At 38.2% G+C, this 17911-nt stretch overlaps 2 protein-coding genes across 2 annotated transcripts in view; both read right to left on the bottom strand.

Moving 5' to 3' along the window:
* The window catches only part of TPGS2 (tubulin polyglutamylase complex subunit 2), a 1173328-nt gene that overhangs the window by 274111 nt on the left and 881306 nt on the right, over nucleotides 1-17911 (bottom strand). The gene's annotated exons all lie outside the window — the stretch shown is intronic.
* The window catches only part of CELF4 (CUGBP Elav-like family member 4), an 814373-nt gene that overhangs the window by 20236 nt on the left and 776226 nt on the right, over nucleotides 1-17911 (bottom strand). The window contains 1 exon segment of the mRNA XM_075186292.1: nucleotides 821-986. Coding sequence (XP_075042393.1) covers nucleotides 859-986 — 128 coding nt within the window. The 3' untranslated portion in view covers nucleotides 821-858.

The following is a 17911-nucleotide window of genomic DNA, read 5'->3' as shown; positions in this document are numbered from 1 at the left end:
TCTATATTTACCATCTACTGGCCTTTGCAGGCTAAGCTGATTGCAAACTTGACCTTAATGGCAATTTTATGCACGACACAGACAAGCTCCAGCATACACATAGAGTGAGATTTACAAGGCTGTAAAAACACACTATGGATAATTTCCCTACCGCTCGTGACTTTTATGCTCTAGCACAGTGTGTGGCACTGCTTAATATCTCTTCACACCATTAGATACGATCCTATGCAGGCATATATAGACACATTTACGTGTACATCTTTCAGATGATCATAAATTATGGAACGTACGAGTCACTGCAAAGCTCCAACAAGATCTGTAATCTCTTAAAGGGGTAGGAAGCTCCCAACAGCATCGCAACATCTATCGAGGAACTGGTCAGCAGAGGTAGGTACATGGCTGGAGAGGATTGGAAGTGAGTGTCTTGGGATCAGCTCAAAACCCTACCCTGTGAAGACCTCTTCAGCTAGGTACGAAACCGAACCAGTCTCTTGACCACATTACGATAGCTGTTGTGGGTTCTTACCCCTTCAACTCAGACTCTTTAGCTTTTACTTCCATTGGCATGAACAAATGTTGACAGTCATTTCAGGCACAGTAATATATATTATTTGTCAAAGAGCTACAGGTTGTTCTAGCTCTACTCTCTTCATCTCCTACATGCCCGTAGGCAACCACTTAGTTTGAAGAATGAATATTCTAGGTGCTTGATCAAACACACTTCGTACAAGTTACATTTCCCATACACATTTCCATCTGGTTACCTCCCTACCCTCTGTTTCTGCTGTCTCACCATGTGTCGTGTCTCCTGTTTACCTACCTGTGCTAGTCCTTGTTTCCCGAGGCTCCTGAAATGTCTCAGTAAGGGCGGTTGGCATCTTTCGGCCTCTTGAGTTGCACTTTCAGCCTCTTCATGCCAATCTGAAACCCATTCATGGCCTGGATGGCAGCTTGGGCACTGGCAGGATTGTCAAAACTCACAAAACCTGTCAAAACATGAAGCAATGCGGGGGCTTAACAAGCCGAAGGTTACTGAGGAAACGACACACATACAGCGAAACCATTAAGGATGACCATGTGGAGGAGGAAAGCAAAGATAGATGGATGAGCATGGGTACTTCACATTGCATATCCTAAAAAGCAGCACCGGTGATCAAGACACATCTAATTAACCGAAGCTAATCAACGTCTTACCTACAATCAGCAATGGAGGAGACACAAAAAATACTTGCTCAGCTAATGAGGGAGTCTGTTTATATGGGCACTGCAACATTGTATCAGAAATAGTTCTAACAAGTCTATGTCAAACCCTTAACTCAACTCCAGACATTGGTTACATTACCACCGGCAATCAATTCCAGCTTCAACCCAGCCATTCAATAATGAAGGAGATGGAACGGAAGACTTCAAAAAATTCATAGCCTATAGTGGAAGTGTCTAAAAAACCCCTGGCTGACATATGAAACTGAAAGAGCCTTTATATAGCTATATACGAAGTAAACCTGATCCACCTGCAGTCCATCACTAACTCTTAAGTTTCCTCCATAGAAAGTATCCAAAAACACTGAACAATCATTGTCAACAGATTTCGTTAGTTGCTGTTGTTATATTTCCAAGTTTGAAATGATTATAAATACTTTATTCTGAATCTTGGATCAAGTCCCAAATCATCTGCATTCACCTGCAAGTTTGTTAAGGTGGTTATTGCACTTTGAGTAATCTATGCACAATAATCCCCCTTGGGTTTATCAAACGAAAAATTCATACTAGTCATGAATTTGTTTTCTCAAACGCCATTATCCAGAAATTAATTACCACTTTGGGATACTAATGTCATACAAACAGGCGTAGCTTTCTATAGCTTCCTGTTACATTCACTGCTATTATGAAAATTCAGTTTTGGGTGTAATTAAGTTAAACAAGAAAATGTCACTTCCCTACTCTTCCCTGATCCTCAATTCCTACAGGAAACCTGCCTCTAATGGTGACAAGCTGGAAATCCTCTGTTCTGCTGGGGCAGACTTTTTTCAAACTACTAGTGGGGTTGTGTTAGCCCCTCCCTGGTGAACTTGACATTCAGATGTATGTGGAGCTCACAAGGGAGGGGCTTCGACAACCTTGCTGGAAGATTGCAAAAAGCTGCCTAAGCAGGAGAGCTGGCATCCCCTTCTGGACTTTTCAATGGTACCGCAGTACCCACCAAATAAGAAGAATGTGGTACAGAAAAGTCACATTTTATTGTTTAACTTATATAACCAAAATACATATTTTCTAATTCTGGGTGGAATTATCCTTATAGAGGTGTAGACCCGGGCGGTATGAAGAACTATGGGGGATTTTTTAAAGGTAACTTTTATTTTTTTAGGTGGTCCAAATTATGGAAGTCCCTGCTCAGAACATTTCTACATGCCTACCATGTAATCCTATATCTGTATATTTTTTTGTGTGCAATATTACGGGATACTATTATATTTTTGTAGTAAAGTAAAATATATCATCAGCGTTAATTTGTAGATAAAAAACGGAAAAAAATAAAAGAACTCAAAACCTTATGACATATGCCGGAAGGACATTAAAAAAGTCTTTAAATACTAATGAGCATGGGGCTACGCTATGTACCAGATCTGCGTTCCAGCACAAATTGAGCCCTGTATATAATAACATTTTCTCTTCTAATAATATCTTAGTGAGCTACCAAGGTCATTTGCTAAAACAATTCACTTCCATTGTGTTGTGGAGCTCATCAGATAGGAACTTTAAACCAGTCGGCACAAAGAAGAAATCAACTTTCCACTTGAAGTGACACTTGGCTGCCGAAGATGGACCTTATGTGAGCTCTCTGCCTGAACTGCCCACACTATAGAGACACCTGCACTCCCGTTCCAATGTCACCCACTGGTGTCATTGATTCCTTCTATTTATTACCCCAATAAGAGAAATAATTGAATTTCATGATGCTGCTGGTCCCCAGTGCAAATACACCCGTCTGCAACTCTGTCTGGTCCGCAAGGAAATCTCTTTGGGCCACGTATCAAGCAGTTTCCAGGCAATCGGACTGCAAACTAATGAGAAAAAGGTTTCTATGTAAGAATTCTAAGAAATAGGTACTGGTTGGTGGCAGAGTTGATATATGTTATATAACACAATTTTGTTGCCAGCCAGTGCCTAGATGCTGAGCAAGCTGGGAAATAACAGAGCGGATACTAACCAGATTAACCTATTAAATGGCTATATCTTGTACAATTTTAATGAAGTTATGACTCCATTAAAGAAGTATTCAGAGTAAAACTAAAAATCCAGATTTGGGCAGCTGTGTTCCTTCCTTCTACCACCTCATTCGAACAGCCCGCTGTGTTGTCGATGCCCCTCCTCCACGATCTTCCCATTGATGGGAGGAGCATTGACAACAGTGCTCTTAGCTTTTAGAAGGAGTTAGTACTGCAGCTCTGGAATGGGAAGTTCTCTGGAGGGAAACATCTATAGTATCACTGCCTGAATAAACAGACAAAAGGTGGTAGGAGAGAGGAGGGGAGAGTTGGACCGGTAGAGCCTTCAATAGGATCCATCAGCTAAGGGTAATGACGGGCTAAAAGGTAAATAAAAAAATAAAAGTGTGTATTTTATCCTATCTTTGTGAACTCCACCCAAAACAATTTATTTTAGTTATGGGTGAAAGTATCTTGATTAAGATAAGATATCATATACATATATATATATATATATATATATATATATATATATATATATATATATATACATACATATAGTGGTGGAAGTGGATGGTGTACAGGGTATGTCAAACAGCCACTTCTCCTACTGCCTTCATTGTAACACTGTCACAGTCCAGTCATTTACATTATATATATATATATATATATATATATATATATATATATATATATATATATATTTATCTATCATCATCATCATCACCATTTATTTATATAGCGCCACTAATTCCGCAGCGCTGTACAGAGAACTCACTCACATCAGTCCCTGCCCCATTGAAGCTCACAGTCTAAGTTTCCTAACACAGACACATAGACTAGGGTCAATTTGATAACAGCCAATTAACCTACCAGTATGTTCTTGGAGTGTGGGAGGAAACCGGAGCACTCGGAGGAAACCCACATAAAAACTCCTCACAGATAAGAAAATGGTCGGGAATTGAACTCATGACCCCAGTGCTGTGAGGCAGAAGTGCTAATCACTGAGCTACCGTGCAGTATATATATATATATATATAGACACACACACAGAGAGAGTGGTGTAAGTGGGGGGTATACGATGGTGTGCCATACTCGTGTATGTGTATATATATATATATATATATATATATATATATACATATATATATATATATATATATATATATACACACCTAATGGAAGCTGTCTAACCCCCATTCTCTGATTTTATATGTAACCAAGATATACACATTTGTGTAATTTGATGGGTCTATTTCTCTGATTTTACACTACATTTACAATCATTAATATTGGCCAGATGCAGTATTTTGTATTTCACTAATAGCCCCAGCTCCTAGTACAGGAATATTCTGCATTCTCAATAATACTAGTTCAGCCCACCAAATATCTACCTCCGCTAAAGTATTCAACAACTTATCGCGCCCCATTAACTATTAACAAAAAATAACTTAACTCTCCTCTAAAAGCTGCCAGCGACGGGTTACCGAGCATGGTATATCCCATAATGCTAATTATTTTTTTTTTTAAAATTGCTATTTCCTGTGTGTTTGGCCATTGTTAAAGTTTTGGTTAAAGTCAGTAGCATAACTGTCATTTAGATTTATCTCCCCGATAAGCCATCAACTTCATTGTAATGGAAAAATGCCTTCATTGCACCTTTGGGAGAACATAAGAAATTAATCTAAACATCAAATTAATTATGGTTTGCAAATGAGAAATTGCCTGCACGCCTAACATGTTTTGTAAGGATCTTCCCTTGTGGCTAATTGCATTGACTGTTTCCTGCATATTTTGGGTGGGATTGGAGCCTCTGATTAATCATCCGGCAGCACATAACCGCAGTGTCCTGCAACATTGTCCCTATTTTTCCCCGGCCTGCAGGGATCTCTTCCTACCAGACAAGTGCAACTTCTCTATTTCTCCTCATGTCTGTCAACATTTTCTGCAAACTGCAAAGCTTTATCCGGTGAACTTTCAGAAGGGGAGCAGGGGGCCATGTATCACAGGCTCAGATGCCAGGGACAATGCCAGACTTATTAAAAACAAATGAGGAAAGTATTGGCATTTGTTGGGGCCTATTTGTCATTCGGCGCGGTTCATTTCGGGTTGTGCCGAACAATAAAACCTGTGAGCAAGAGTTATAGTGCAACTTGTTTTAATTCAAATTTAAGTGCAAACTACTAATTACATTATTGGTCCAGTCTTAAAGTGGTAGTTTTTCATTGAACACTAGAACGCAAAGTTATCTAAATTCTCTCTTCAAACGAACCAAACTGTTTACTTGTCTACAGTTGTATTCACTATATGCATTGGAATGAGCTGTAAGAAGTCCATGTAAGAAATATTTAGCAGGAATGGATCTTGCTAAAGAATTGCAGATTTTTTTTATGATCAAAGCAATAATACAAATCAGTTTTGGGCTGTTTCTGGTTTGTGATGTGTTGCAAGGATAGCTTGAAATAGGGCAATAAAATATCTAGACAGGTGAGTATAATAGTATTCTGTCATTTACTATGACACAACAGACAAAACCTATAATACGAACGTTCAATTGCATGTAAGCAAAACAACAACAAACAAAGAAGAATCTTTTGAAATAATTGTCCCATCTTAACGTCATAGTCCTCTAACAACAAATGCTAACATTCCTCGTCTAGTTTCTTTCCTGCATGGTACAGCCCATTCTCCAACTCCAACGTCTCTCAACCTGCGTCATAACTTTACTGGGTGCAGGTTTAGATTTAATTCCTCAATAGAACTAACAGAAACAGTTTAGTCAAAATTATTAATAAATACTGGTGCTGCAATAAGGATGGAAACACAGAAATGAAAACACTGTAAGTGCACGCCACATCACGTAACGTTTAATCCACGGAGCACTGCAGTATAAAGTTACACCACGTCACTACGGCACACCAGTTATGTAACGACAACAAATCCCCAACACCAAATCCCGTATTCCACTCCCCCAAGCCCATCATTTTATGCAATATTTTATAAGATCTCCCATGGTACAGAAGACTGGTCCCGTGTAATGGTAATCTATTGGATTCCTGAGGTTATTTAATGTATACATTTATATGTGTTTAGCCAGTTTCGGTGATATAATAAATCATGAAGATGATGTGCAGGTCATGATGATATAATAATGAGATTGGGAGAATATTGATGGAATATTAATTTCACATTACTATAACTGACATAATGTTACCAATATACAGAACACTGGGGAATATTTGTGACCCATAGCAACCAATAAGATTATATTGTAAATAACACAGCTAGTACATCTTGTACAGATATTTCTACATAGCATGCCCAAGTTGAAGACAAATAAATGTGTTTAAGCTATGACCCATATCAATGATTTCTAAACAGTAACTCCACTCTAATATAATGAAGGCAAAATAAAATCAGCATGCTGGCTTCTTCAAATTACTGGAATAACTTTTTATTTGTGAAACAGAACTTTTGCCTGTGATTTTCTATTGAAAGCTCAAAAACACACTGTTGATATCATTTGACAGATAGATTATGAATATCTGACCTTATGGAATCATCTGTGGTAAGGCAAAAAAACCAATCAGTGCAGCCCATAGTTTGTGTCAATGATTACAGATGATGTTAAGGAAGTTGAGTCCTTCTTCTACTTGTCAGATGTAGTGTGTTTCTGAGTTTTCATCAGGAGATTTTAGACAGATGTGCTACGTCAAATATATTCAAGTAAATTGTAGCACCCAGCCTAATGATTTTAAACGGGCAAAACCATTTTTGAGTGAAGTTACCCAATCATTTGCCTTAACTTGTTTCTTATACTTTAATGAACAGAGTAATGGTATTTGCAATATGACACTTATGAGCAATATCATGGTCAGACTTTTTTTATCAACAGGTAAAAATTTGATATCATTGTATTTATTTTCTTCGACAATAAATAACGTTGCTCTGTTTAAATTGTTGTGAAAATTGTAAACAGTTACATATTATTGTAGACCCAATTCTATTTTTCAACAAACAAAAGAAATTTCAGCATTTTGGCCACATTATTCTCTTACTGAATAATTACATGTTATTGTTGAAAATCATCATCTAGAGATGTCATCACTCAGCATTGGTTCTGATTTTTTTTACACACTTCCACAAAACCAACACACATATTAAGTTTATATTGTGTTGATGAAATCACCCGGGTTTTAAAACAATGTAATATCCCCAGACAAATACATAAAATAATATTCTTACTTCGGAAAGGGGTTAAATGTACCATTTTGTTCCATCTTGACCACACAGACATTTTTTGTGCTCTCTGACTAATGAATGTCGCTAATAGCGTTCCAAATGGCTGATTAAACAGGAACCTTCAGACCATTCCATTGCCCGCATAGATTTTTTTAAAATTTTCATCGCCCTTAAATACAACAACAGATCTACTGTGTAGATGCAGATATGCCCAGATTATAATTACTAGTAACTTTTTTGCTGCCTTCTGGTAGGAATGTAAGCATATATCAAAAGTGTTTCTAGCCTATCTACTTGTGATCTGGAGATTTAAGCTGACCTGAATCAAGTGACTTTGAAAAGATATTAGTCTGAGCTTTCTCCCCCCTCCTGTCACTGGGCAGGCTGCCACAAGTACGGCCAGTTTGTTGAAACTCCATTGAACTCTGTAAAACGGTTAACACTCCGTAATACTATTTAAACATTGTTTTGCAAACACAAGGCAGCAGAATAACAAATAACAATATTCTCAAAAGTTCATTCGATTAACGATCAATATTAACTTGGAATATTCGAGTAAACACCTTTAACATTTTGAGACTTCCATTACGCAAATTAAAATAATACACTGTAGGAATATCCAAATTCAATAAACACTTAGGGCTAGATTTACTAAACTGCGGGGTTGAAAAAGTGGAGATGTTGCCTATAGCAACCAATCAGATTCTAGCTGTCATTTATTTAGTACATTCTACAAAATGACAGTTAGAATCTGATTGGTTGCTATAGGCAACATCTCCACTTTTTCAAACCCGCCGTTTAGTAAATCTAGCCCTTAGGGTCTCATCTTACACGGGACAGGTGCATGTGTGTCTCGATCTCGGTCTACATAAGTCGCATTTGCTCCGACATGCCCTTCCACGCCCTTCCACGCCCTCATCCTTCCCCCATTTCACCTCTTCACTCCTATGGGGTTGAAAGCAACCGTAAACTTAATACACAACTTAGTTTACTTATGGCCACAAATGTAACTAGTGCTTTGTGGGCATGTATCCAAATCTACATGGACCCTTAAAATGCAAAATAATAACAGACCAGTTGCATAGTTTAATTCATTTCACAATTGGAATCATGGAAAATATATATTTCTATTTTTTTTTTAACAAAGTTAGACACCACAGGTGGAGTAGACTTCAGTGCACTGTGTTCAATGGTTAAAATATATAAATCTTACAATAAACACAACTACATCTGTATGTTATTTTTTATAGTAATCTTACATTTTATTATTAATGGATTTTTTTTGTTTTGTTTGTTTTTTACTATTATGTAGTTTTGCACTATGCTTGGTATTAATCTCCTCTAAGGACCAACATTCAGACCTATGACAGTCACCTCTTATTCCCCGACTATGAAAAGGTTAAATGTTACTTTAGATTCATAACTTCTGGTTAATCTCAATTTATTGCAGTCTTCCCTAGACAATGGTGAAGTTTCATTACATTATTCTATTTACAACCCCAAGTCGCCCAGCGTTATAGAGTAAAACAATGGTGTTTAATGTATATGTTGAATTTACGGACATTTTCTCAAAGTTTTACAGGAAGACAGAAGCTTATGGTATTACAAAGAAAATAAAAATAAGCAAAAATAAAGAACAAAATAGTGTATTTATTGCTAACATTCTTTTTTTCTTCTATTGATGGAAACATTGGGTTGTTTATTGTTATTTATAGTATAAAAATATATTATAGTGATTAAAGTGTATACAAGAAAGTAATGTAAGTTATGACCAGTAAATGCTAACGTATTTACATCCAGCTCTGTAACGGCGTCAGTATCTTTGACCAGGGGTATAAACTGCTGGGGCCAAGCTCCTAAAAGCTACCGAGTTTAATAAATTGTTCCAGACCACGGTTTCCATTGAGTATAATGGGGATTGCTGTATTGTGCAGTAGTTATGTGATATCTCCTGTACTGGGCTAACATTAAATTCCTCATTAACTTAATTTTAGTTTTTAACTAAATTATGCAGTTACAGACATTTCCAAATGAAATAAGGGTGGATAAATAGGTTAATTTTATCTCTAATAGCAACTATGCAGCACAGGCTTCTCCCCACATTATCTCATCTTCTCTAATAACGACTATTTAGCACAAACCTCTCCCGTTATTATCTTGTTGTCTCTAATAACAATTAGGCAGCACAGGCTTCTCCCCACATTATCTCGTCTTCTCTAATAACAACTAAGTAGCACAGGCTTCTCCCGTTGTTATCTTGTTGTCTCTAATAACAACTAGGCAACATAGGCTTCTCCCCACATTATCTTGTCGTCTCTAATAACAACTATATAGCAGTCTTCTCCGCACATTTTCTTATCTTCTCTACTAACAACTAAGTAGCACAGACCTCTCCCCACATGTTCTTATCTTCTCTAATAACAACTAAGTACCACAAGCTTCTCCCCACATTATCTCTAATTAGTGTCTAAAAATACAAGGAATTACCCACTCAATCTTAACAGTTAAACACATAGATCTCCCATCTATTTATATGATATCCAAATCCCCCCCTCTTCATCTCTCTGTTAACAACTAAGCGGAACATGCTCCGTTCCATTCCCAGTCTCCTAATAGGCAGCACAAGCTCCTCCCCACTCCTTCTATAAGAACACGCAGGCATCGTTGACGCAGTCAGACACCACAATCCCCTCTCTTGCTGTAACGTGTGCTCTGTCCTGGAGTTAAAGATCACCCAAGTCATGAAAATCATTTATTTGCACATTTATATTTAGAGCAGCGTTGTGTATCAGTTACAGAAATGAGCCATAAACGTTAAGTATTTTCTATTTGTCTATTCCGGTGATTTGGAATCTCTGTGAATTCAGGACCTTGTACAGCACTAAGCTCTCACTAGGTGATGTCTCCTTCTATATTCAGTTAATCATCCTGGCTCTGGTAATCTAGTTTCTCAAACCTGGCCCTCAGAACCCCTAGCAGGCGTATTCATTACTGACTGACACAGTGTAACAGATCCACAAGTGGTATAATTATTAGAGATGCTCAGGCTCGGTACCCCGATAACCGAACATACCCGGACTTAGCAGATCCGAGTACCAAGTCAAGCCGGCTCGGTACTTTCGCGCGTTTTCAGATTTGAAAAAATCATCGTTACATCATCGGATCTCGGGAGTTTTCGATTCCTTTTTAAGATCCAACATAACGGTGGGTGGGTTGGAGGGCGGAGCCAAGGACAATTCCATCTTGCACCATTTTTCTTTTCTGCCACTGCTGTGTGCCAATGTGTCCTAGATGTGCTAGGAACTGGCGTGTGTTTGTGTCAGTGCTCTGTCGCTTTCCATCCAGCCAGGTCGCTGCAGTATTTGTCCGAAAGTGAATGAAAATAATATTGTGACCTGTGAGGTGGTCAAAATTCTCTGCAAATGACTTAAAATTAGTGTTATTGAGGTTAATAATAATGTAGGATCAAAAAAGAGCAAAATTATGTGATTTTATCATATTTTAGGATTGTTCTAACAAACACAAAACCAAAATGAAAACCAAAACACACGAGGGCGGTATTGCCAAAACAAAAACACGAAGCTAATCCAGATCCAAAACCAAACCAGTTCACAGGGGTCAGTGAGCATCTCTAATAATTATTTCCCTTGTCACCTGGAAAACCTGCACTGTTAGGGGTCCTGAGGATCAGGTTTAAGAAATACTCATCTAGACGAGAGAGAACACTACGAGGTATATTCACTAAACTGCGGGTTTGAAAAAGTGGAGATGTTGCCAATAGCAACCAATCAGATTCTAGTTATCATTTTGTAGAATGTACTAAATAAATGCAAACTAGAATCTGATTGGTTGCTATAGGCAACATCTTCACTTTTTCAAACCCGCGGTTTAGTAAATACACCCCTATGAGTTAATTAGTGATAATGTAGTTACCTAGTACTTGTGAAAAGTGATAAACATTGAGCCAAGGGGGGAAAACTAATGCAGATTGCAATCAGAAAATACCAGTGCATTATTTTATCCAAACACTACCATTAATACCTGTTCCCTGCTTAATTTATATTGTAAACGTAAATATTCATTATATAGTGTGCTGGTGGTAATGTTTCTAAATTTAATGTAAAAGAGTAAAATATTATTATTATTTTAACTGTTTTATATTTCTGTTACATATTCCTCTTTCTAGTTTTTGGTATAAATGTCATTATTTTTTTTGCTTGGCTAAACAAAAGCACAAGGTACATGTTGTTTCTAAGACAATAACTGCAAATATTTAGTGTACGAGCTGGACTAATATTTCCTTGTACCAATTCTGCACGATCCTCTACATTGAATTGATCTACGCCCATCGGCATTCCGGGAAACAAATGAATCGGGTTTTGCAGTCCTGCCAAGTGATTGTCATATCCAGCCTGTAATATGGTCAGACGTTTATGTTCCACTGTTTGGGCTGCACTTGTTTCCCCAAAAGCAAATTAAATTCCTATCGGATTCCACAAACAGCTCTATAACCTGAGCCCAGTCCCTGCAATTTTATAGATATCTCTAGACGTGAGCTACCCAGGAGATGAATGAGAGAGTACAAGCGGAAACAGGGTTTCAAACATCATATAATTTTCCTTGAAGCTGAGTCTACAAGGAACAGATGACTGTCTCCGATATCAGGATGAAAATGTACAATTTCATGCAGCAAGGCATTGAGTCAGCTAGGACCCAATTTCTCCGGCCTGTTTATTTAACAGTATACGCTGAAATTAAACAGAATTACTCCAGGAACTGTATCCTCTGTGATGGCCATATGTTCCTTTAGAGATCTACAGTTTAAAAAAAAATTCTATAAAAGTTTTTTCATTGGAAATATATTAGGTTTATGAAAGGCAAATCCGGGCTGCTAACTGAAATGGATTGGCCACTTCTAGACAACTCTTACTCAATTTTACATGCCCCCGGACAATCCCTGGTACCTGGCGGTATGACCCACGGTGAGGGGGGATTTAATAGATCCATAGCTCTTCAAAAGAGCAGGGCTGGTTTTAGAGTTAAAGGGGCCCAGGGGAAAAGAAAAAGGATGGGGCCCCGCATTGTTACGACATTGCTTATGAAACAAGATAAGTTACCCATACATACAGAATAACAAAATAAACTAAGAATTACATACAGAACAGATATCGTACGCTTGGGCGCAAGTGCATGCTGATACTTGCAGTGCCACATGTGTATACAGTATACATGAAATAATAAATGTTGTCCTTCATCATTAATAATTGTTGCCCCATTATCAATCAAATAGTATTGCCCTCTTAATATAATTCTATATTCATATTGCCCCATAATATAATAAGACAATATTATTAATATAATAAAAAATTGCATTAGCCCTCGTAAGTTAATTATATATTAATTTCCCCCCTTTAATCAATAAATAATGATTGCCCCGATAATTCATAAGTCAATGGTGCCTCGTTATATGTTCTCAATGACAAGATAACTCAGCATGCAGTTTGAGCAATCTACCCTATCAGATGGAAGTCTAAAATAAACTGTCTTTTTATTGGGAGGATTTGACACATAAATATTCTGTCACCCTACAATAAATGCCACAGTTTGGAGCACTAAACCGCCAGCGATGTGCGGAGGTTGAAACGTGAAATTCGTTGTAAATCTAGCCCTCAGTCCTGGGGTTCACCCTCTCATGGGGAACTATAAGTCCCAGCAGGATCTGTAATTGTAATAGTTCTGAAGGGCACATTACATGGTGAAAATTAAAAAACATATATGAAGAAAGTTTATTTAAATTAGAGATGAGCGGGCTCGGATATCTGAAATCCAAGCCCACCTGAACGTTGCCAATCCGAGCCAGATCCGGGTATTCCTGCTAATTGCAAAACTGAAACCGAGGCTCTGAGTCATAATACCGCTGTCGGATCTCGCGATACTCGTATTCTATAAATTCCCCGCTAGTCGCCGCCGTCTTCACTCGGGCATTGATCAGGGTAGAGGGAGGTTGTGTTAGGTAGTCCTCTGTCCTGCTATATCTCGTGCTGTGCTGTGCTGTGCTGTTCTAAGGGCATTGTTATTTCCCCATTATTCCCAAGTTATAAAAATTTTTAAAAAAAGTTATAAAAAAAAATAAAAAAAAAATAATTATAAAAAAAAGAAATAAAAAAAAAATATCCAAAAACAATCCTGCAGTATAAGTCCAGTGGTACTGCTATATTACAAAGTTCACTGATTCTGCAGAATAGACTGGGAATTAGTGGAAATGATTGTTATTGAATGTTATTGAGGTTAATAATAGCGTAGGAGTGAAAATAAACCAAAAAACTTGATTTTAACACTTTTTATGTTTTTTGTCAAAATAAATCCGAATCCAAAACCTTAAATCCGAACCAAAACCTTTCGTCAGGTGTTTTGCGAAACAAATCCGAACCCAAAACCTCAAGCAAATCCGAATCCAAAACACAAAACACGAGACACCAAAAGTGGCCGGTGCACATCCCTAATTTAAATGTCATGGATACAGAGGTTTGAAATACATTGCAGTATAGACTATTGTACACAAATAACAAATGTACATATTTATCACCTACTGTGTCACACATAGTTATTTTCAATTATGTGAAGCGTTTTGGGTTCTAGTTTGAACAGAACCTTCGATCTATAAAACCAACATTCTTAATAAGGACCTGGTAAAATCCTGTATGACGTTTTTGTATGTAGTTTTGCCAGATGGCCATTCTCACAATTTGCAGATCTTAACATTTTAAATAATAATACAAATAAAATAAAATGGAAAGTTTAGCTGTAAAATCTATAATGGACGTTATAGAATGTATCTGTTTATTCATGCAGCATTATCAGATGTAATAAAAAACGGAATTCTATTACCCAAAGCATTTTGCCAGAAAGGGTACCCGGAAATCAGGTGCACGACTGATCTGTCCAAAGTATGTAGCCCTGTTCACTGCCCTGAAATCTGAATATTTCCACTTTGCCCAAAATTTATGATTAATTTAGCGAATAAGGCAAATAAAACATTAATTACTGTGAATTTGAAGTTTGACTGACTCTCGTATTCACTTTAAATAGTGAATAATACAGTTTACTGATAACTAACTACATTAATTTATAAATAGGGTTGGCACTTTTTTAGTTATTTGTCAGTTGGGAGCATATATTGGATTTCGCCCCCATTCTACATTTTACTGTGACGGAAATGCACAGGCAAGATTTTGGATTGGGATGTAGTCGGAATGTTGACAATGAACATGTTGACATTCAGAATGTTGATACCATAATGTTGACAGTCAGAATGTCGACATGTTCATTAGGTCGACAGGGTTAGAATGTTGACATTGTCAATGTCGACCTTTTAACTGTGTCAACATTCTGAATGTCAACATGTTCATTGTCGACATTTAATGACCATTAAACCCATTTGCAAAAGACAGATAAGGGGGGCAGTCTGGATTGGTTAAGGGGGCTGGTCTGCTCACCCACACACCTGTGTATAAACCAATATAAAAGCAGGACTAGTAACCCACATAAACTGTACATACCTGTGACATACTTTTATGCACTTGAAACAGCTCTTACAAGGGCTAATTGATCCAATAAATTGAATAACTATTAGATCCAATAAACACAATAACTATTAGATCCAGCTTGCTCCAGTGAGATGCCAGTCACTGCTGTGTTCCTGCAACCAACAGATTAAAGTCCAACACTTTAATCCATCCCCTGGCTATCCTGCACTTTGCCCTCTGTCCTGCGCGCTCCATGCTGGTCCACAGTGCCTGATGCACGGTAAGCGTTTAGGAAGGACTACGCTAGATCAAACAGTGACGAGGTGCAGCAGCAGCTATATATTGCCCATGAAGAATGAGCTGTCCCTGGTGCTGATGAAGGAGCCCGGTGGTGGCAGCGATTATCCTCCTAACATAGGACGTGGTATTGATGTGTAGCTGACATCTCCAGTCTATGATGAGCTGCCTCGGATAAGTAGCGTCAGTGGGAGAAGTCAGCTAGTTGCTGAAAACCAGCAAAACCCTAAGAGGCGTGGTGTAGCTGGGTGACACAGTAAGCTCATCCCGTTCCACGGAAAGCGCTGGCCACCGGTGATCACCACCACAGCTGACGTGGTATAGAATCGGGCCGCTCTGCATGACTAACAAGGCTCTGTGCACAGCCGCTAATATGGAAATGCCTCCACAAATGGGCACTCTCCACACTGTGAGCTCCGTAACATTCCTCTACCTGCTTAACAAAATCCTTCATGGAACATCACCATCAGCCCAAGTCAGGCCAAGTACTCCCATCGTACGAAGCAAAATCTTGCGTCCATGGTAATAAAGCTTATGCTACAGTCCTGACCCATGTGTCTATGTATTAAAGGACTGACATCTACAATGTTTGAGCTGATGTAGGTATAAAGTTTAAGCAAACCAAATACATTGGTGTGGCAGAAAGATACATATGGAAAAGACAAAGTTATGTATTGTTTAGATAGATGATGTCAAGTATATTGGTCATGAAAATATTATATTGTGGAAAGTACAAAGTAGCTCTAAATCTGAGGAGAAAGACGTCAGGGGTCACAGGACAACAGTACAGGGATGTGTTCCTTATCCTCTGTATGTATGTTTTATATATTAAATATATGTTTTATATATACTTTATATATGTAGGTTTTGGAAATAAACAGATAGTATTAGGCGCAAATAGAGGGTGCAAATGGTCTGTGTGGAATGTCCAACCTAGACCATTTACACCCCAACCTAGACCATTTACACCCCAACCTAGACCATTTACACCCCAACCTAGACCATTTGCACCCCCACCCGAAACCATTTACATCCCAACCAAGACCATTAACATCTGCATCCTAGACCATTTACACCCCCAGCTTTGACCATTTACACCCCCAACCTAGACCATTTACGCTACTAGCCTAGATCATTTACACACCCAACTTAGACCATTTACACACCCAACCTAGACCATTAATATCCTAACCTAAATTATTTACACACCAACCTAAACCATTTACACCCCAACCTATACCATTTACACCCAAATCTAGACCATTTACACACCTAACCTATACCATTTACAATGAAACCTAGACAATTTACACACCCAACTGAAACCATTTACACCCCAACCTAGACCATTTACACACCCAACCTAAACCATTTACACCCCAACTTAGACCATTAACACACCCAACCTAAACCATTTGTACCCCAACCTAGACCATTTACATCTCCATTCTAGACCACTTACACCCCAAAGTTTGACCATTTACACCCCCAACCTAGACCATTTACACTACTAGCCTAGATCATGTACACCCCCAGCCTAGACCATTTACACCCCAACCTAAACCATTTACACACCAAACTAAACCATTTACACACCCAACCTAAACCATTTACACGCCCAACCTAAACCAATTACACCCCAACCTATACCATTTACACCCAAATCTAGACCATTTACACACCTAACCTATACCATTTACAATGAAACCTAGACAATTTACACACCCAACTGAAACCAATTACACCCCAACCTAGACCATTTACACACCCAACCTAAACCATTTACACCCCAACTTAGACCATTAACACACCCAACCTAAACCATTTGTACCCCAACCTAGACCATTTACATCTCCATTCTAGACCACTTACACCCCAAAGTTTGACCATTTACACCCCCAACCTAGACCATTTATACTACTAGCCTAGATCATGTACACCCCCAGCCTAGACCATTTACACCCCAACCTAAACCATTTACACACCAACCTAAACCATTTACACACCCAACCTAAACCATTTACACGCCCAACCTAAACCATTTACACACCCAACCTAAACCATTTATACTACTAGCCTAGATCATGTACACCCCCAGCCTAGACCATTTACATACCCAACCTAAACCATTTACACCCCCAGCCCCGACCATTTACAACCCAATCTAGACCATTTACACACCCAACCTAAACCATTTGTACCCCAAACTTGACCATTTACACCCCCAAACTAGACTGTTTACACCCCCAATTTAAATCATTTTCACCCTATGCCTAGACCATTTACACCACCTCTGTTTATTAATTATTACAATGGTTGGATACATCAGATATTTTGGACTGCACTACTCACTCCCCTACTTACCACAATCTCCCCCTGAGAACAACTCTTCTCTCCCCGGTTACTGATAGGTTGGAAACAATGTTAGTACAACAGAAATAATAAACTATAATAATAATCACAATAGAACTATGAAATGTCATCTCTGCTGTGTTTGGAGAAGACTAGAGGGGCTTGAGGGGCTTCCTGTATATCTATAGCAGGAATGTTTCCAGTGTAGCATCACATGATATATAATATTTATATATATATATATATATATATATATATATATATATATATATATACCATTTATTTACT

This window comes from Mixophyes fleayi, chromosome 1 (genome assembly GCF_038048845.1).
Source record: "Mixophyes fleayi isolate aMixFle1 chromosome 1, aMixFle1.hap1, whole genome shotgun sequence".
In the NCBI taxonomy this organism is placed as follows: Eukaryota; Metazoa; Chordata; class Amphibia; order Anura; family Limnodynastidae; genus Mixophyes; species Mixophyes fleayi.
This window is presented reverse-complemented; position numbering and strand designations above follow the sequence as displayed.